We start from the raw sequence: 19871 nt of genomic DNA on the forward strand, positions 1-19871 counted from the left end.
AGCGTTCCTGATCACATAACACATTCGCCACCATGACGCAACGAGGAAAAACGCTGAGGGGGGAAAAAGCCTGTACATCCAAGTATAATAAGTCAGATATTCGCCAGCACTTTTTCATGATTATTTGATGTTTTGGTAAAATAAGTCACTGAAGTTGTTGGCAGGCTGCACGCTGACATTTTTTGTACTAATTTGGGCAAATTGATTCCCTCCATTTCTCCCAACGTTGCCTGCTACTTCAATAAAAAAAAAAAAAACAGATGCTATTAACTTCCTCAAACATTTGCAAAAAATGAAGCTGCTCGGTGTAACTTGAGGGGAATCAGGAGACGTTTGAACGACTGGAACAGAAAGGAAGGAAACAGTTGGTAATGAAAGGAAAACACAGAACACGAGGCTCAGCTTTTTGTACAGGGCTTGTAGTTCGCTGCCCCCTCGAGTACCAATGATGTGGTTTTCTAAGCTAAAAGCTACAGTAAAATGCTGTTGAAAGAAGACACGGAATGCCACTGACTTTTGAAATTTAATTTCAGGTTCTTAAAGTATTTTTCCATTTTAAGTTCGGTTTTGTATGTAAATATTTGCAAGTATAAAGTGAAGTTTTTAACGGATGTAAAAGAAAACGCAGGCTGTTCACGCAGCAGGTTTCATTATCTGATGGGCTGCTTTGAAAAAGTCATTGTTTCTGATTTTTGATTTCCATTATCAGCAACTCCAAGCTGGTTTCTCTTCACAAGGTGATTTCCATCATTCCTACCAGTGTTATTTTAGAGGAGGAAGAAGATGGAACGAGTGAGAAAACGATAAAAGAGAAAGATGAGAGTCCCTGCAGAGCGGCGTGAGAGCGAACTCACGACCAAACCACCAAACATGAAGAAAAGTGTTTCACAAACTGACACATTTCAGTAAAAACCAAACAAACAAACAAAAAAACACGCTGGCATTTAAAACCGAACTGCTGGTAAAAACCAAAGAGAAACCACGCACGCTCGTGAGTGAGGACGTATAAATTGAAACAGCACGAACGTCGCTGTCAGAAGGTCGTGGAAGTAACAAAGACGTAGTGTCTTGGAGGAAAGGTCAAAGTAGGAGAAACCATGCAGAGGAAAGTCAACACAAACCCAAAAGGAGCAGCGAAGGAGGACGCCGACGCAACGGGGGGTGATGCTCAGACCGTGACGGACTGTGGAGACTTCAGCCCTGGGGGGAGAGCAGGAGGAATATTCCCACACTTCGTCCTCTCAGGCCTGATGTCTGATCCCAGCTGATCCAGCAGGGGTGGTCCTGGACTGGCTAATGAACCCTGCAGCATCATTACATGGACCACATTGATGGTCCCCAAACTACGGCCTGCGGGCCGGATATGGCCTGCCTCCACATTTGGCCCGGCCCCCTGAACAATACCAGAGATGCATTTTGATTTTTTTCCATATGTGTATTTTTATTTGACAATGAAATTGATAACTAGCTATGAACTATTTTCATTATTAACTATTAAGGTGTGTTCACTGGGGCTGCAACGATTAGTCGATGTTGTCGACAAAAATCGATAATTTTTTAAATTTTTCCCAACAGAGTGAGGCATCTCTCTTGATTAGAATCTCTGCCGAGAGTCGCTCGTGCGCAGTAGCGTCTTTGTCTCTGAGCGGTAACATTCAGGAACGCGGCGTCAACGTCAGGTACGCGCACCAAAACCTCTAAAGTTTGAGTGGCATTTTAGCCTGGATACGGCGAATAAAAAGACTTCTTGTAGAGGTTGCAAAGCAGACCGTGCGTATCATGGCGGTGATGCAGGAACATTTAAAGAAAACCGTCGGGCAGTTGAACGAAACGGAGTCTGACTCGCCTCGGTGAGATTCAAGTAACATTGAAGCCAATACGGTTTTTAGGACACACATTGAACATTTTAGAAGCGTCTTTTCGCTATAAAAGAGAGCTCTGGCGTGATGCCAGACTGTGCCTGACAAACGCATTTTAAATTAATGAATGTTCAATAAAAGATGTATTTTTCATTGTGCCCATCTTTCTTGTTTATTATCATTTGCCACATAGTTAAATCAACTTCATGCTAAATGTAAGAAAAAATTAATAATTATCCGATTAGTTGACTGATCGTTTCAATAGTCGGTGACTAGTCGACGATTAAAAGAGTCGTTAGTTGCAGCCCGAATGTTCACACCAAACGCAACGCGGAGTTTCACGTCACTTTATTTGTGCGAATTTGATCGCTGGATCAATGTGTTTATATTAGTGAATAAAGCGAAGCGAAAATTCCCATTGCCGTTTGGTGTGAACGCAGTCAGTTAGTCACTATGTCATACACGCATAGAGCGTGACATTCTATTCCACCCTTCTGCAGTCCGTGCCCCCATCTGGCAACCCCCAGAAAAAAATCCTAGACCCGAACCCACAGAGGGTTATTTGGTAGTGTGGCTTTCTGTAAAACAATACATTTTTACGTTTAGGCACCCCTGTGATCGTCACACTTTTCCTGCCCCCCATCAGAGAAGGGGAAAATTATGTGGCCCTCGCAGAAAAAAGTTTGGGGACCCCTGCTTTAGATGCTTGGACCGGTGACAGACCGGAGCCTAGACCAGCTTCTCACTCAACGTGTTGACTGGTGCCTTTTATGAACTGAGAAAAATTCTGATCTATAGAGCATCAGTTGCCCGAGGATCAATAATACTGATAAATAATCAATTATAATGTTGCGATTTTCATACTGTTTTTCTTTTCTTTTTCTTTCCGTCTGACAGTTTTTGTCAGTTCTTTCGTAAGAACTTCTTTTTTTTGCTAATTTTCCTTCAGTGTCCTTCTGAGAGTCACATGACCTCTTTAAAGAACATGGCTATTATCTGTATATCACAAGCTTTACTTTTTCCTTTCTTTCGCCATTTGTCTCAAATGTTCTGCCAGTTTGTTTTGGTAAGTTCTTCAATTGTTACTCCTTTTTTAATCACCCTTTCCCTGTTGTTCTTCTGTTTTCTTTCAAAAACGTGACAGAAATCTTGTGATTGTTTCACGTTTCGATCATAACCTTCCCTTTTTTGAATCATCTTTCTAATGTTTGTATTCGTCTGCTGTGTTCAGGGTGTTTTTTTGTGAGTACTTGTGTTTTCGCAACTATTCTAATCACCCTTTACCCATCAAATTCACCACTCTTATAATCTTCTTTTTGTTGTGACTTCCTGTTGTCAAGTTGATCTTCACCATCATCATCCTCTAACGTAGCAGCACTTCACATCACTCGTTTAATTATACGCGGCTTAGCGATTAGCTCGTTTGGTTTTATTTAGGAAATAGAGTTTGCTGCCAGGAAAGAGGGTTTGTTTTTGTTGTGCTTTGCAAGTGACATCGTTCATCCTCCATTGTGTGTGTGTGTGTGTGTGTGTGTGGGGGGGGGGGGGGGCGCGGGCGGTCATTGTCTGGGTTTGTCAGGCTGCCGTTTGCTTATTCAAGGGTGTATCTTTTTTTGTGCCATATAGAACCACGGTATTCCCAAATTGTCAAATCAGCAATATTGGGGTTTAGATGATTGGATTTCTTTCTTTTTGTCCTGGAGTTTTCTAGACTCAAAAGATTGACCCCTAAAAATAACAAAATAACTTCCCGAAAGTGAGGAGAACGGGGACGAGCGGAGTCTCACAGGATGTGTGCTGGCCGGGTGGGTCAAACACACTCACATGACTGCCAACACATCGAGTGAAGATGCCAAATTTATTTTTGTATCTTATAACCATGGATGATAATAACGGGGAGTCCTGGATGACTGAACGAGTGAGACCTTAATCGGACAACAAGGACATCCAGATGGAACAAAGACAAGAAGATATAATTATCACATAGGAGCATCAACTATGCACACGTCCCGTGTACTTTTGCACATTCTTTAGTTGCTAAAATAAAGTCATTCTATCCATGTCTTTTATCCTAAAGGGAATAAAAGTAAACCCTCGACCACTGATTGCACTTTGCTGTTTATGGGAGACTGAATGTAAACTAGCCTGAGACAGACGAGTGGCCAGAGTTGAGCAGGTCAGGGGTTAATAACCCTGAGAGAGCAGAATGGTATGGGAGAGAGAAGGCAAGTCTGAGAAAAGCAGCTTACGTACCCGCCGGGTCCCACGGGGGAAAGGCTACGAGCGGATCTACACGCTACTTCTACAATCAGCCGCTTGTTCCCGAGTGTCGCTTTTCTAAGATCCACCTGAACTCAGCGATCGAGCCTCAGTAAACCCAGAGGGAAAACCCCACACTCGGTAACCGTGGAGGTGCTCGAAGGATTTACACTCCATTAGCGATTTTATCCCATTTTATTGGCTGGATTATTGGCAATGGTTCGAAGTCCAGTGTTCAACAGGAGGGATGGTTAAAGCAGTAAACATGAGAAAGGTGTTGGGGTATTTCCTGGTCTCATGATTTAAGATGTGTAAGGTGTAGCTAAAAAAATGCGTAATTGTGCAAATAAGCCAATCTTGCCTGCCGAGCCCCTTTTATTTGAAGAAAACTTTAGGCCTGACATCCAAAATTCAGGGGTTAATACGCAGGGTTTTTTACTCTTTCTAAAAAATATCTGCCTACTGAGAACTTAACTTGTTTTATCTCCTCTAAAGCAGATGAGAAAGACAGCTAGCTACGTTGTTTGAAAGCTACGTTAATGCTATGTATTCAATGACAAAAAAGCAAAAGAATTAAAAACTTCCTTAGTTTGCCTTGCCATGCTTTTAGCTCTGTCTTTACAAGTGACTGCCAAAAATGAGCTAAAACTTGTTTTAGTCACCATACGACAGGTCTGTTAAAATACGATCGCACCAATAGATCGTGGAATCTAGAACAGGAAATGAAAGCAAGAAAGTCAGAGCTATGCAGGACAGTGCGCCGGTTGACCCATGCGGAGACGTTCAGGGTTCTTTTCAAGAGCTGTTAAAAAAAAAACAACCTGTTATTGTAGCGACTGTTAACGGATCAAAGCAGAATAGAAAGCAAGCGTCTCAACAGATCTCACTGAAACTTCTTTGCAGATGATACCCTTAAATTCCTACATATTTCTAACAAAAAGCCTCAACAATCTGGAGGTTTACATGCTCAGTTAAGCTGAGTTAGGGTTGGAGCTCAGTTAGGTCATTAAAATGACTCCTGCCAATTAGGGCCCAAAAAGTCTAATATTTGGACTCATTCCTGCACTACGCCATAGTTGAAGGATACCATAGAAAGAATACATCGCAAATACCATAAAAAAAGAGAGAATTAGAACTCTTGTCTGAGTTAAAAGTCATCTTTTGTTGTCCTGGATGTAACTAACAAGCAAGCCTGAGTAGCACCAATTCAAGCCAAAGTTAATGATGTCACGGCAGATTTGGTTTCGGCTCGCTTGTGAAGAGCCCGTGATTGTGTTCCAAGTTGGGATATGAGACAAGTAGCAGCCTTGATTTTCCACCAGTAACTAATTCTTTCCTTTCTCTGATCCTCCATCAATGGTAGCAACAAAAACGTTGATTTTTTTTTCTCTGCTTTTACCGCAGATTTCCATCGGACTTTCAGCCTTCAAAGCAGGACATCATCAAGATTGTCATTTCTGGCTGTTACGGGGCCTTTCTGAGACCTCCCACACCCAAAACTCAGCAGCACCGGTTGCTAATTTAAAAGTCTTTATTTGCTTTCAGGCTCACAGCAGGGACCGACTCTCTGCTGTGGCTTCTTGTATTTTCTTTCTTTTCAGGCCTCATATGGATACTACTTTTTATCTGCCCAGGCTGCTCTGAATGTTTGAAGAAAGCACAGCTTTTAACCTTTTTGGGCCAAAATAAAAACTCTAAAATGAACTCAAAACAACTATCAGTGGTACTTGAGATATAATTAAAAGACATGGATAAATAAATCACACAGGAGCCTTTGACCCGTCTTATCCTAAGTTACAACACAAACTATTTACACATGTAGAGAATGTTTTCTTTGACCTTAGACAGACGGACCGTGTCGGCTTATCCTCAAGGACTGAATCACCACTTCTCACTCAGAGATGCTACGGTTGGACGACTCCCAGGAAAATAAAACGAGCAATGAGAGAAGAATGGACTCTGGGATGTTGAAATATACAATCTGACGGAAACTGGTCAATCAACGATAAAAATATCTTTCCGAACCAGTACATTTCTCACTCCCGCACCTCTGGGGATGCTGATCTTGAAGTCTAAATCCCTCTCTTCCAGGTGGTACAAGGCCACTTCCTGTAATCTGGCTCGCTCCAGCTCCGACAGGCTCTGGATGGGCACCGGCTGCAAACGTACACTCTGGCCCAACATGGTCGCCCACCTGTGGTCCCCCTAACAAGAGGAGAGAGGAGTTAGAAGGGCTAGAAACGTGACAATAGAGACGGTTGTTTGTCCTTCTCTCTTTTTGACAATCAGGATTTCAATCATCAACCACTGCATCAATATCTGTACCTTTGCCAATCTCAAAATCTGGGCTCTGTCCACATTGGCACATTGGTTACAAGCTTGTTCATTTTGTAGTTTAAATCTAATTTGCTTCTTTTTATTACTTCTGTTTAATTTACTTTGCAAGAACACGTCATTGTTAATCTAATTCATTTATTTATTTTTAGCTTATCCGTTCTTTGCAGCGTCCTGTGGACACTGCGGCACTCGTTCTTTGTTAGTTGTTCTTGGGATTTCAATACAATGAGTGCTAATTTAAGTTTATTTGTTCAAGCCACAGAGTTTATTTTTACAGAAGAACCTCCAGGCAAAAGGCAACTTTGCAGAGGGGTGATAGAGCCATAACCCAAGCAACAGCCGCACAGCCGGCCAGTGAAAACGATGGAAAATGACTTGAGGAGACTCATTCGGGCTCAGTGATTTCTATTTCTGCTGACTAGCTGGACGAGGTTGCCCATTAATTTCAGTGGAATTCCCCAAATGAGTCCTAACACCATGACCGAACCGCTCCTCCCTACTCGCCAATAAACAACCGTTGTCATAGCACACAAAATCCATCAAGGCAGGTAAAAGATATGAACGATTTTGTAAAAATAAATCCGGTCTGAGCAGACATTGGTGAACAGTTGACTACACAAAGATGCAAATCCATCCAGCGCTACATTAGAGAAGAAGTGATACATTAAAGAGAGATTTTAGAAGGATACCAGGGTGATCAAAGACCAAGAGGGGTCCAGCTTAGATGTGACAGAATATACAGGAAACTGTTCTCGAGTTACAGTTAGGACAAGAAGTACAAGGAAAACACTACAGTAGTACCATTAAAACTCACAACTACGTGGACACAGTGAAACAAGTTAGCATGGAACATCATCGAGAAGCTATCCAAGTGCATTGTGGGAAAATGAACAAAGTCCCTCACCACTTCCAATAATATACTGCTTAGGTGCCTCTTTACAAGTACGCAGAACAGTAAGCATTCAAATAATACATAATAGCCTGAGAAGGACACTTAACTTTAGAAGTATACACACACACACACACACACGCGCGCGCTCCATTGTTTACTCCAACGCTCTCGGGTCTTGTGAAAAGCATGAGTCACCCTAGAACACCTCTGTGTTGCACACGGACGAATAAATGAAAAAGAAAAATCACTGTTGTTGATACAAAATTATTTTCAAATGTTCCCCTCAGAGGAGATTTTTTTTGATTCTGAAACACAAAACACAAAAATGACATTGACGTGCTTTTTTCCCCCACAAGCGGACCTCTTAAACGCCACGGCTGCATTGAGGCGAAGACAGAATAACTGATCTCATAATGCGGTACAAAATTAACCCTTCAATCATTTTGTTTTCAAGACTGAAGAATCTATTTTGAAGCATTCTCCGAAACAATAACCACCCATTTTCAAAGCGGAACCTTTAAATGGATCTAGACTGATGTTCCCTCATGCAGCGCATGCCAGTTCCTGGCTGAACTCCAGGTCGTTTGGCCACCGTAAACACAGCAGTAAGAACCACTGGCGGAGACAAAACAACGAGGAGGGACCAAATCAGGCCGAATAAGAGCGACAGCACAAGCGCGTCTTAGAGAGACGGAGGGAGCGGGAATATGAGCCAGAGGAGAGGAGCGAGGGAGGAGAGCCAATGACTTTGATGGAGGGATGCAGCGGCCACAGGTTAACAAGAACCAGATAAACTCACTCCACATACGAGATCCAACCCACTCACCCTATCAGACAAAAATGTGTCTTTCATATGTGTGTTAGTATGCGAAATCCTTGGCATGGAACCTCCTTGATAAACCATTTAATGTAAAGAATGTTGCATGTAAATCAATCAGCCTTTAACTCGAGCGAGGGGCTGCATTTGATCCAGATGTTTAACTAACGAGGAGGAAGAGAAATTGTAGCATTATAATCGGTGCTTTGTGGACACATTTGCTTCCATTTAATCACACAATCAGAGTTCCCATGCATGCTGTCTCCCCCGATCCTTCCTTCCTTTCTCTATTTCCAATCATAAGTCGTCTTATTGATGCTAAAATCTAATTAACAAAACTACGTCCCAAAAGGCAGCCTAACAATAACATTATTTCCTCTCCTGGCACATCTTTTAAATTCCTCAAATCCTACAACTGAGGAGATCAACTCAATTTACTTCAGGCTGTAAGGTTCGGCCTCCCAAGAAGCACAAACACAGCAAACTAAGTCATCTGCAAAGAAAAAGTGGGAATGAAATTGGAGTAAACTCAATTTTTGAAAGGTTATGGCCTTGCCAATGTGGACAAAAAATAGTAAGAATGTATAAAAAAAAAACAGGTTTATTTTTGGGTCGGTGTGTTCTATTTGGAGGATTCTTAGAGGTCTGAATAACTGAACAGTCATTTTAGTTCCTATGAAGTATTTAACGACTGTCCTGTGTTTCTACTGAAAATGAAAGTCTGGCTTGAAAGGTTTTGTGTGTGTGTGTGTGTGTGTGTTTATATACATATGTGTATAATCAAGCCATCCTCAGCCACCACAGTGCAGCATGATTGGAGAAAATTGCTTTGGCCTTCATGCTAACCAGTCACATAAAGCGAGGGGATACTGGAGGGGAGTTGGCCACGATGGCTGCTGAGGCCTCGTCTAGTTTCTCTGGAATGAGTTACATACAACGTCGCAAAGCAACACGGTTCAGGGACTAACAACACAGGATGAGGGAAGGTGGTTTTATTGAGATGTGAAGGGTGAAACTGTCATTTCCCATCAGTAGCATGACTCAAAGCCGGTCTGTTTAGAGGAAGTCAACCTGTGCGTTTCCCCTCTGTAGGTGTGCGTATCCAGGTTTGTGTTAAGAAATAAGAGGGACTCAAATTTCTCTGTTATGCAGCAGAAGACGGCACTGAGAGTGATCGCATACCGTAAACCCCCTATGTTCCTGAACTAATTGAGACAAGAGGGGCCGGGGGGGGGGGGGGGGGGGGTTTGCGCGAGTAAAGCCAACAATTCTCTGTCAACAGCAGGCCTGCATGTGAGAGCACGAGCAGTTACAACACTACGTGAACAACTGACCGCGTCCAAAGCCGTATCGTGTCATCATTACTGAGGCCGCATGGGTCGACTTCCTCGAATTTGCAGAAATCTGTGACCGACTGATCTGAAAACAAACTCACAAATTTCCCGTCCATTTGCAGCTGCAGTCATTAAAAGGAGTCCAGAATTGAAACCACATTTGAAAAACACTTTGTCCTCTGTTGCTGTTGTGACACTCCGCCACGCAGCCCGCGTGTCAGAGAATACACCCAAGTACCGCTGGCATGGACGTACAGGTGACCCTCCGGCTCTGGACTCTGGTTAAAAGTAACAGAAGTCGTTTTTAATCAGACATCGAACCTCTGCGCTGCTCATGTTTGATGGACTACACCAACATCTCAATGGCGTCATCAATTGTAGAGTAGGTTGGAATTCTGACACGTACTTGGAGCGGGGTTAAATCGGCTGATAGCCAAAAGCTAAACTCAGGATGGAGGATGAGGGAGGCGGTCTGCACTTGGAAAAATGGCAGTTTTCTGAACCCCAGACTCTGACTGCTGAGCGATAAGGGCACCAGAGTGAGCTCCTGGTGGCATAAGTGGCCAGGCAGAAAAAAGAAGAAATCAACTATTTGAAGGAGCAGAGAACATTCTGTTCCTGTCCAGCACTCCTGATGATTTTAAAACTGAGGAATTTGGTTGCTCAGCCCTAGAAGCAACAGACTGATTTAAGAAAGTACTGAGTTAGGACTCAGAAAGATCACGACGGATGATAGCGCTGAAATATGACAAGTTGAAGGATGGTCTTGAGTACCGGTAAATTAAAAAAAGACGAAAGGAAGCAACTTCTTTTGTCTTGCATTTACAACCCCCCCCAAAAAAAGTAAAGAACAACAACACAAGGTAACAATGTACAATGTGACAACCCTCCTTGTCTGCTGAGGACTGATCTGTCAGTACGTGTAAGTGGATTTGACCGAGATGATTACAAATCTTGTTGCCATACTTTTCTGTGACGCTGCTTAAACTTCTCACAGTCGCTCCACGCTGGACTGCGAGCCAGAGTTTTAACGCATTTTCTAAATATGGAGATAGAAATCAGTTGCATTCATCCCCACTGACTGCTCTCTCCCAGCAAACGCTGGACGCCGCCTCGCTCTGCCCCTGAGGGCTTTGCTGTCTCGCTGGTGAGCAACAATACGCTCACACTGGAGTCTCTCCTCCAACTCTGTATCAGACTAAAAATAAATCACGAGTGCGTCAACTGTGACCCGCTTCTTCTTCTTCTTCTTCTTCACGTCTTCCATCTGGTTTTGCTTTTGTGAAATAATCCCGTAGGCGCATAGAGCACAAATGAGTAAGACACATAAATTGTGCAGTGTTTACGTAACCCCGACTCCCCGCAGTTCATCTCACAGTCACCAAATATTACGTCTAATTCATGTTTAATCTTTTCTGGCTCTGTGATTGATGTGATATCTCAGGAACGCCAGCACAGAATTTCTGCAAATTTGGCACGAAGGTCCACTCGGACTGGAGGATGAAACGAAGCTGTTTTGGTGGTTAAAGGTCGTTCTCACTCCACAGAAACGTGATATGGGTCGGATTTTCATCATCATGATATTTCAGGAATACCATGAAGGAATTCCTTCAAATTTGGCACGAATGCGCAACGGAAATTCTGTATTTGTAGCTCTTCTTGGACACTCGGCTGGACTTTTGAACAAATGCATTTGAATGCAGTTAAAAATGTCTCTCAATATTCTCACACTGACAAAAGCTTCTTTAAATGAGTGTTGTTCGGTCGGCGTTGGACAAAAAAACAAAGGAAAACAAAACACTTGGAGAAGGTTACGAACACAGTGTGGTTTGAGGCCGAGTTGTAAAACACGGTGTTGTAAAGACGACTCAAACACTCGTTTCCCGTTGCCAAGTACAGCCACGAAAACACTTTGTTAAGGTTAGCAAAATATCATGGCTCATGTTACAGTGATGAAAGCAGGTGGGACTGAAGTGGGTCTCAAACCACCGTTCCCAGTAAAGACACACAATACACTTCCAATAAACTAGAGGCATCAGTGTCATCTGCACTGGCGCTGGCTGGATTGTCATGATCGAAACAAATAGAGATACCAGTCACTCATGAACAAGTGGAGGTCGCATTGGTTTTACTCACCAAATGAAACTTGTATTTCTAAAATGATTCGCCGGTGAGCGTTTGTTTTGAAAAAGAAAGGTAATCTTTGAATGCACACAGGAGGCGTTCAGTTCCTCGATGTTATCTGACGAGGGAACATTTTCTCCACATTGTGTTTTCATTAGCTTAATAAGGAATAACCGCCCTCATTAGGACGCTCCGGGGGCTCACCACTGAGCCTCGCATGCATTAGTATGCAAACTCATTCACTCCGACAAGAGAGAACACACGGCATTGTACGTAAACAGACAGGCGGCACTAATAGGCCCCTTGGCAGCCACGGAAACAGGTCGGCACAGCGGCGCGATTGTGTCACTCAGTCCCGACTAAAGTGGCATTAAACACACACACTTTTGCGCGGATCACACAGGCTGTGCTGTCTGGAATTCAAAGTTAGGTCAGTAGACGAATACTAATAGAGCTGGATTAGTGGGACGCTGCCAAATGCTTGTGTGTTAATGAAGGTGTTTGTGTGCGATTGATGGCCTGTGTGTGTGATCCAGTGCCTAAAGATCAGAACACCAGGGAATACTTTTGGAGGTTTCTTTAAAACTTTCAGATGGCTTTCTTTCAGACTCCATTTGTGGTCAAAGTGGTTAAAAAAATAAATAAATCAAACCAGCTTTCATGCTTTAACCATTTGTAACTCTTAAAAAGAAGAAGACGCGGCTAAAAGTTAGTTAATGCTTAATTAACTGTCAATTAAGAGATATCTAAACATCTAGTAATAATTTACTAATAGTGCTCAGGGTACCTGTAAAGTTAGGGTAACATTTACAGTAAGGGTACACTAATAACAGTTAGATAACCCTTCATTAACCAATAGTTAACCATTACAAACTTGTCCACTAATCAGTTATAAACAGTGTTTTATCATAGTTTACAGTAACAACAGACGGGGAAAACTGGAGGGGGGTACTGGGTGATTAAGGGGAACCACTCTACAAAAAGGGCACATTAATAACAGTGAGTTAATGCTTAATTAACCACTAGTTAACATAAGTAATTGTCAAGTTACCATTTACAAATATTTCTCATTATGTTTTACAGCAAAGACGGATGGGAAAAGCTTTGGAAAGTTTAGAATGATTAAGAGGGTCACACCTTCCAATTAGGGACATGAGGAACAGGTAGTTTATGCTTAATTAACCATTATTTAACAGTTCAGTAATCATTTACTAATTGTGTTCTTCATGGTTTACTGCTAAGATGGATGGGAAAACTTAAGGAGGGTTAAGATGATTAAGGGATACATGTTCCCCGCTTGACAATAAGGGTCACAAAGCGCATTGATAAATGGTTAATTATGCTTAAATAATTCTTAGCTAGCATTCTTATGCGTAACTAAGCGTTAACTAACGGTTATTAATACATTCTGATTGTAAAAGGTTACCAGATTCTTCTTTTTGTAGGTGAAATGCTATTCTAGGAGTTTACATTCCAAGATTCTTTGGAGATCTTTGTTCCGAAGCTCATTGATGGGAATTCAATCAGCAGCTTTCTTTTTTCCTCTTCCAGCAGTCTCAAAATGATAAATGGTGTTTCCAAAGTAGTGCACCTGCCTAATTTTAGCAAACAGAGCTCCCGGGTTTAAGAAGTTTAGGAAAGGAATCAGCGATCACAAGTCCTCCAACCCAGAAAAAGCGGTTGGTTCCGAGCCTCTGATAGGACACACAAGCAGGTTCCCTGTTCCACATCAGTGTGGTTGTTTAGCTTTTGGGGGGGGGGGGGGGGGGGGAATCGTGATTCTTATTCAAATATGTGTGACTTTTTTTTATTTCTAAGGGATGGTGATGGTTTTTGTGGCCATTTCCTGCAGCAGCGCCCATCAAAACGGTGGCCTTTGCTAACAGGGATCAGACACGGGTCCCGCCAGTCACCCCAACCTGCCTTCTGACAGATTTTCTCACTGCTGACATCATCTGATTTTTCTATTTTCCTGTAAACATAAAGCTGCAGGACAAAAATCTGTCACTTCAACCTCAGTACAGGTATTTTTTTACCATTTGCTTCTTTGCCTTTGATAGAAAGTCTCCATACTGAAGACTTTCTGGGAAGCACTGACACAACCCTTAGCATAAGGGTACATTAATAAAACATTACTTAAGCATAATGAACCATTTCTTAATGGTCTTTGTGACACTTATTGTCAAAGGGGAACATGTTTCCCTTAACACTCCACTACTCACTGTTTACGTAAGCATTACTAACAGTTAAGACAACAATAACTAACGTTGCTTACTTATTAGTGTTAACTTCAATTATGTGCCTTACAGTAACAATAAAGATATCAAATGAGTCACATTCTACACACACACACACACACACACACACACACACACACACACACACACACTCACACTCACACTCACACACACACACACACACACACACGGTCTTTACCTGACTTGGGATTCCTTTCAAATAAAATCCCCAGCGATGGGTCCTCGGCTCCTGTTATCCAGACCTCATCCAGTCACCCAAATGCATCTCAGCAGTGAACTGAACCAGAAGACCGGTAGATCCCAGTTCAAGTAGCAAGTGAGCGAGGGAGGGAGGGAGGGAGGGAGGGAGAGTGAGACACAAACAGAGGGAGGGCCAAGAAGTGAGTTAGATTTAAAGAAGAGGAGGAGGAGCGACAAGTATTGACTTCCAGGAGCTGGAGAACATAAACAGCGGGGGAGGAGGAAGTGGAAATCAGGGTGAAGGATGAGAGGAAGAGTGATGCGAGGAAAGAAGGGGACAAGAGAGGAGATGGTAAGAGAGGACAAGGATGTGGGAAAGGGGAAAAATGTGGGAACAATGGGCAGAAATTAAGAAGTAGCGGTAGAAAGAGCTTGAAGGTTTCAAAGCCTGTGGGGAGAAAGTGGAAGAGTTGGTGGAGAGAAAGTGGGTAGGACAGGAAAGAAAGGATAGAATAAATGAGGACAGGAGAGAAAGGAAAGGCAAAAGAAAAGGTTAGGGTGAAAAAAAATCCTTTGCTGCAATTCTCCCTCTGACCACCAGAGGCCCTCAGACTCCTTGGCTACCACCTGGCACCTGATTACCACACGCGTATCCACCTTGTTCATTGGCCCCCCTCAGTAGACAGGTGGGAGGTTTCTACCAGAAACCTTTCTAACGTGTGGCTGATGTCCTAGTAGAACCACCTTAACCAGAACCAGCAGCCCCGGGACAATCCTGGGTGCCATCCACACTCATCACTCGCCTCCGGTGAGCTTTTGGCCAAAGGACTTTGACGCCATTCATACTCCGTCACCTGCCTGATTTCCCTTGAGGTTTTCCGACAGAAAGTTTGTGAGGTTTCTTTATGTCACTGACATCCAGACACCTTTGCCTGATACCTGCTCCACCCCACATCCTTGACCTCGTGCTTTGGACAGTCCCCCTTTGTGTGTCTGCTTAAAAATGGAGGTACAAGACATCTACTTACAGGTACACTTTTAAAGGACATTCCCTTGAAGGTACATTTGTTACCTCAAAAGTACAATATTGGTCCTGGAGCTGCCAGAAATACAGCCTGTGACTAACAGAAAAAGCATAAAGTGACCTCAAGGGTGAACAGCTGGCCTCTACGCGACACCCTTTCTAGGTACGCACTGAGTCTGTAAGAGATGCTACAGGCTTTTCCAATACGGCTTTTGTTTAAGAGGATAAAATGTCTTTATAAAGTGAGAAAGTCTTAATTAGGATGGGTAATTAGTGACTTAATAGGTCAAAACCCATCAGGCTTTGCAACAGAAGGCTGACGGTTCGAGTCCAACCGCAAATAACTTTATAATGTAGCAAGGATTTCATTAGGACCAGGTTTTGAAAAATATCATAGTTTGGGTTAAAATATGCAAACAACAACAAGGGCTATTTTGTCTCGGCTGCGGCCAAGGAAGGAGCAGTCAAACCTGGAAGTTTGAATGAGTCCGGAAGCCTTAAATCAGCATGCACTTAATCGTTACGCTAACGTTAGCTTTGAAACTAGCATTGCCTTTTACGCTTGTGAAACAAAATGTGACAACATTTCTGGTCACCACAGAGATTATTTTCAACAATAATCCAACATCCAATATAAAAATCTCATTGGTTTCGGCCGAGGAAGTGAAGCCTTGCTAACTTCTGGGTTAGCCTACAAAAATACATCAAAAGAGGACTTGCTAACGACAGGTGCGACAACGAGGCAGGCTGTAAGGGAGACAAGGGAATGGGGGGGAAAGGAGGGGAGAAAATGAAAGAGCGGTAGGGGAGGGGGGTTAAACGGATGGGTAGAGGACAGACGCGCGCAGCGCTGACAGAAAGTAAACACCTGAAGTGGCAGCTGAGCGGAGGGAGCGCAGGAAAGGAACGCTCTCAAGTATTTGATTACCAATAATAGCGCTGCTTTAGTCAACATGCTAAGCTTGACCAGAGGCAAGTCATCAGGGCTCAGTCGTCTGTTCATTGACAAAATCAGACGACTTTGCACAGCTGTGTGTGTGTGTGTGTGTGTGGGGGGGTGTCTGGAAAATCTCTTTCATCGCTCCAGCCCTGACGCCCAAAACAACTGCCGTGAAAATGGATGACCTCTGACCTCTTGACCCCACCAGTCCCCACATCAGATTTCGTGACCCGGGATCAAGGAGTTAGAGGGGAGACTTTTCGTCTTTTGTGGAAAAAAAACATTCTAAGTATGAGTTCTAAGTTCTAAGATGTAAAATAAAATCCCACATTGATTCCCCCTCAGTGATCGATTGATAGAGAATCAATGGGCCCTCTTCAATCCCTCCCGCCACCTTTGTATCAGGTCTCTGTCACGTTTCCTGTTAAGCTTTGAGACAAGTTTCTATGTACAACAGACAAAAACATTTCCTGTCTTCTCTTTCCTATCCAGTGGGAAATTTCTCAAAATAAAAAGTTAAATAGCAGGAAAAAGAGCCGTAATGTGGGAACGTGCTGTTGCATGATGTGCAAATGTGCTTATTACAGGAGAAACACTCCTGACCTTTTGACCCCGGCCTGTCCTTTTCCCTTGATCTCATGGATATCGTACACAGCTCTGCGAGCGCGTGTCAGCTGGTTCTCCTCCGGAGCCAGCCTATCATCTTTGATCCTTCCTACTTCCTCTAATGCCGCCGTACATTTCCACGTCAAAAGGTCAGGGGTCGCACGGTCGCTTGCGTGTGCTGACTCGGCCTGTCTGCTTCAAAAACAGGATGGATGATGAGGTGCCAGTAACACACTCTCACAACTTCACACACACACTATGATATCCAAGTTTAATTTTGTTGACAACACCGCCACCTAGAGTTACAGCCTTCGTCATCTCAAGAGTTAATGATTCATCCCCCAGGAAATGAATATCAAGAGGTAAAATAAACTATTTTCCAGTGAACGGACGAATAAATATTCTGTAACAAAGTAAAGATGCACAGAGTGAATTCTGTCCTTGTGTACTACATCAGGTATTACATATATACAGGCATACAGTACTGGTACTACAGTCTTGTTCACATTGTGACATTCACACTTGTGGACACCTTTTCATTCAGCAGCACAAATGAGGTCCCTCCTTTCCACTTTATGTTGGAGTTTATCATAAAGCTTTTGGTTTAGTAAAATTGTGGGTTTTTTTTGGTTCCCCATGTTTGCTCACCCCCTATCCTGACACCGTCTCATGAACTGATTTGATGACATCACAAAAGTGAGTGAGTTTCTGTCTGGAGGGACAGTCAGCTGTCAGTCAGCTTGGCCACTCCTGTTCATGTGTTGTGCTCTGAAAGTTGCCAAAATTTGACCCCCCAAAAAAAATTCCTGAAAAGATCAAAATGTGCTGAGCTGCTCGATCGCCCGGCGCCGCCCCAACTATCTCACTGTCTGCACCCCCCACCCCCCCGCCTGTCTGGTCGGTCACGCTTTGCCTCTAAGTGGAGAGTTGTTTTGCTCTCACGGATCATAAATCAAACCACAGGATCACAAACATGAGGCAGCAGGACACCAACGTCCGCTTGGAAGATTTTTTTTTTTGTGTGTGAAAAAGATGCTCCTGGTTAGATGGAAGTTCCCCGACAGCGCTGAGGTCAGACATGAGTGGCGTACAAACATCTACACACACACAGCGGTTAGGAGAGGCCGCAGAGCAGCAACGCCGCCAGGTTGGGACCGACGTAGGAACAGGAGGAGTGCGACAGAACGTTCACGTGACAAAACGGTCGGACGAGTTTCTGTGATTTGATGGCAGCAACGGTTAAGAACATCATGAATTGTGACGAACGCCGTTTTCTGAACAGACCTCAGATCAGATATTATATCTCCTGCATTTACGATTTGGTGTTGAAAAACAAAATCCTACTTTAGTGGTGCAAACTCGTCTCTTCCAACGAATAAACAAATCTCTTCTACTCGTGTTCCGGCGGTAACTTTGCACGTTACGCATGGGGAGATGGTAGAATGTGGTGGAACGCTGGTCAGTACTACATTCCTGACGGATTTAGTTGTGTATATTCACACCAGCTACTTTAGTATTCAGAAAACATGCCTGAGAAGGACTATGAGTTCCAAATATTCAACCTCCAGTGAGCTGGTTCAGCTCTGTCAGTTCGGTACCGCTGCTTGATGTTGAATTTCAATGATTTAAGTATGAAAAAACTCTTCATAAAGTTGAACGCGTCCTGCAAAATGTTCAGTTTCTCTTTCAGCGCACTTTCATTTGTGTGTGCAAATAAATAAAGCAAAAATATCAGTGTGCGTAGCGTTGTTTCATTTTTGAAATCCACGGGCAGAAACAAATTTCCTCTCCTCCTCCCGAGTTCAACGTTCCAAGAACTGGTGATTCCTTCAGCCTTTTGACACGCAAACGCACAGAAAAACAGACATTCTTAGCCTGGTGTGTGTGGAGGTGTGAAGGAAACTGTTTTATATTTATATATATGAACACACACACACACACACACACACACACACACACACACACACACACACACAGTCCTGGGGCGAGGAGTAGCGTCATGCATATAAAACTACCTGCGCCGAGGTTTGTGGGAGCCCTGCTGCGCTGTGACTGGATGATGATGACACATGAAACCCCCTCCTGAGGTCCCACCGTCTGAAAACTGTTGGATCTTTTTGATATTTTCCGTACTTCTACAGCTTTCGCGGCGATTGATTATTCATTTGACACATTTTATCTCTAGTTTTCATCATCCTGCCTGCAGCGATAGGGACCAAAGTGCATAATTAATATCTGCTTTGCAGTAATTGGTCCAGCAGCGTTTATCAGATGGGGAGTGACACAGAGCTTGAGATGAGAGTGATTAGCTGCTAAATGAAACGGGCGGCTGATGTCACGTGAGGGCTTTGACCATGAAACAGGGAGGGGACGAGTACCTTGGATATTGTGAAACTATTGATGCTTTTATGCGGAACACAAAAGGGAACTCGGAGGAATTTGTAGCAGCCTGAGTCAGCAAAGGTCTAATCTGTAAAAATATTTTACAAATATAATCAAAATCACAACGCTTAAAATGATCCAAACTGATGAGGTTTAATCCTGGTTTACAAAGAGTCCCAGCTCTTTGAATCATAGCAATAAAAAAGAAAATAATGAATAAAAGTTATCCTGGACTTAATGGAAAATGACAGGAAGAGGAAGTGGAACATAGTAGACTACAAACTAAATTATTATTTCATTATACTAATAAACTAATTTGCCTGTAAAGAAACAATGTTGTGTTTGGAACCTCCCGTTCACATGGTGTTCCCCAAGGTTTGATTCTGGGCCCAGGGTTTTTTTTTATGCTCCTGTCATAATGTTCAATGTTACGTGAATGACAAACAATCCGAGGTGACTCGATCTTGATCTGATCCTTGACATGTGACATCATTTCTGGTCAGACTTCTCAGATTGTCTTTTCTTAAAAGGTTTAAAAGAGCAAGTTCTGAAAAACAAAAAACAAAGACCTACTTTTTTTAAGCCGTACTGTGGCAGAAAACTGACTAATAAAAGCCATCTCCATCTGTGGTTATTTGGACAGCAACCCACCGTCTGGGCCGGCGCTGCCCAAAGTGAAGCCAAATTTTGCCCATCACACAGTTGGATTTGGTTACTGGATGTTATTTTTTTGTTTTTTACTTAAATAAACACACTATTAATAACAATTATATGCTATAACAGGCCTTATAATACAAGAAAATGCAGAATGATTTTATTTATTTTTTCTCCTTTTTTGTGAGGCTGAACTGCGGCATCC

General features: G+C 43.0%; 1 protein-coding gene across 2 annotated transcripts in view; it reads right to left on the reverse strand.

The window, feature by feature from the left end:
* arhgap36 (Rho GTPase activating protein 36) overlaps nt 1-19871 on the reverse strand; it is a 55352-nt gene that overhangs the window by 20507 nt on the left and 14974 nt on the right. Inside the window, exons 1-2 of one of the 2 annotated variants that reach the window (XM_086197653.1) lie at nt 14059-14163; nt 6167-6323 (exon numbers count right to left, since the gene is read on the reverse strand). In XM_086197653.1, the coding sequence (XP_086053779.1) occupies nt 6167-6302 (136 nt within the window). In that variant the 5' untranslated portion in view covers nt 6303-6323; nt 14059-14163. Of the gene's footprint in view, nt 1-6166; nt 6324-14058; nt 14164-19871 lie in introns of those variants that run through there. The other variant, XM_086197652.1, reaches the window with a different exon arrangement.

This window comes from Aulostomus chinensis, chromosome 24 (genome assembly GCF_037954235.1).
Source record: "Aulostomus chinensis isolate RoL2024-O1b breed Wild chromosome 24, RoL_Achi_v1.0, whole genome shotgun sequence".
NCBI lineage: Eukaryota > Metazoa > Chordata > Actinopteri > Syngnathiformes > Aulostomidae > Aulostomus > Aulostomus chinensis.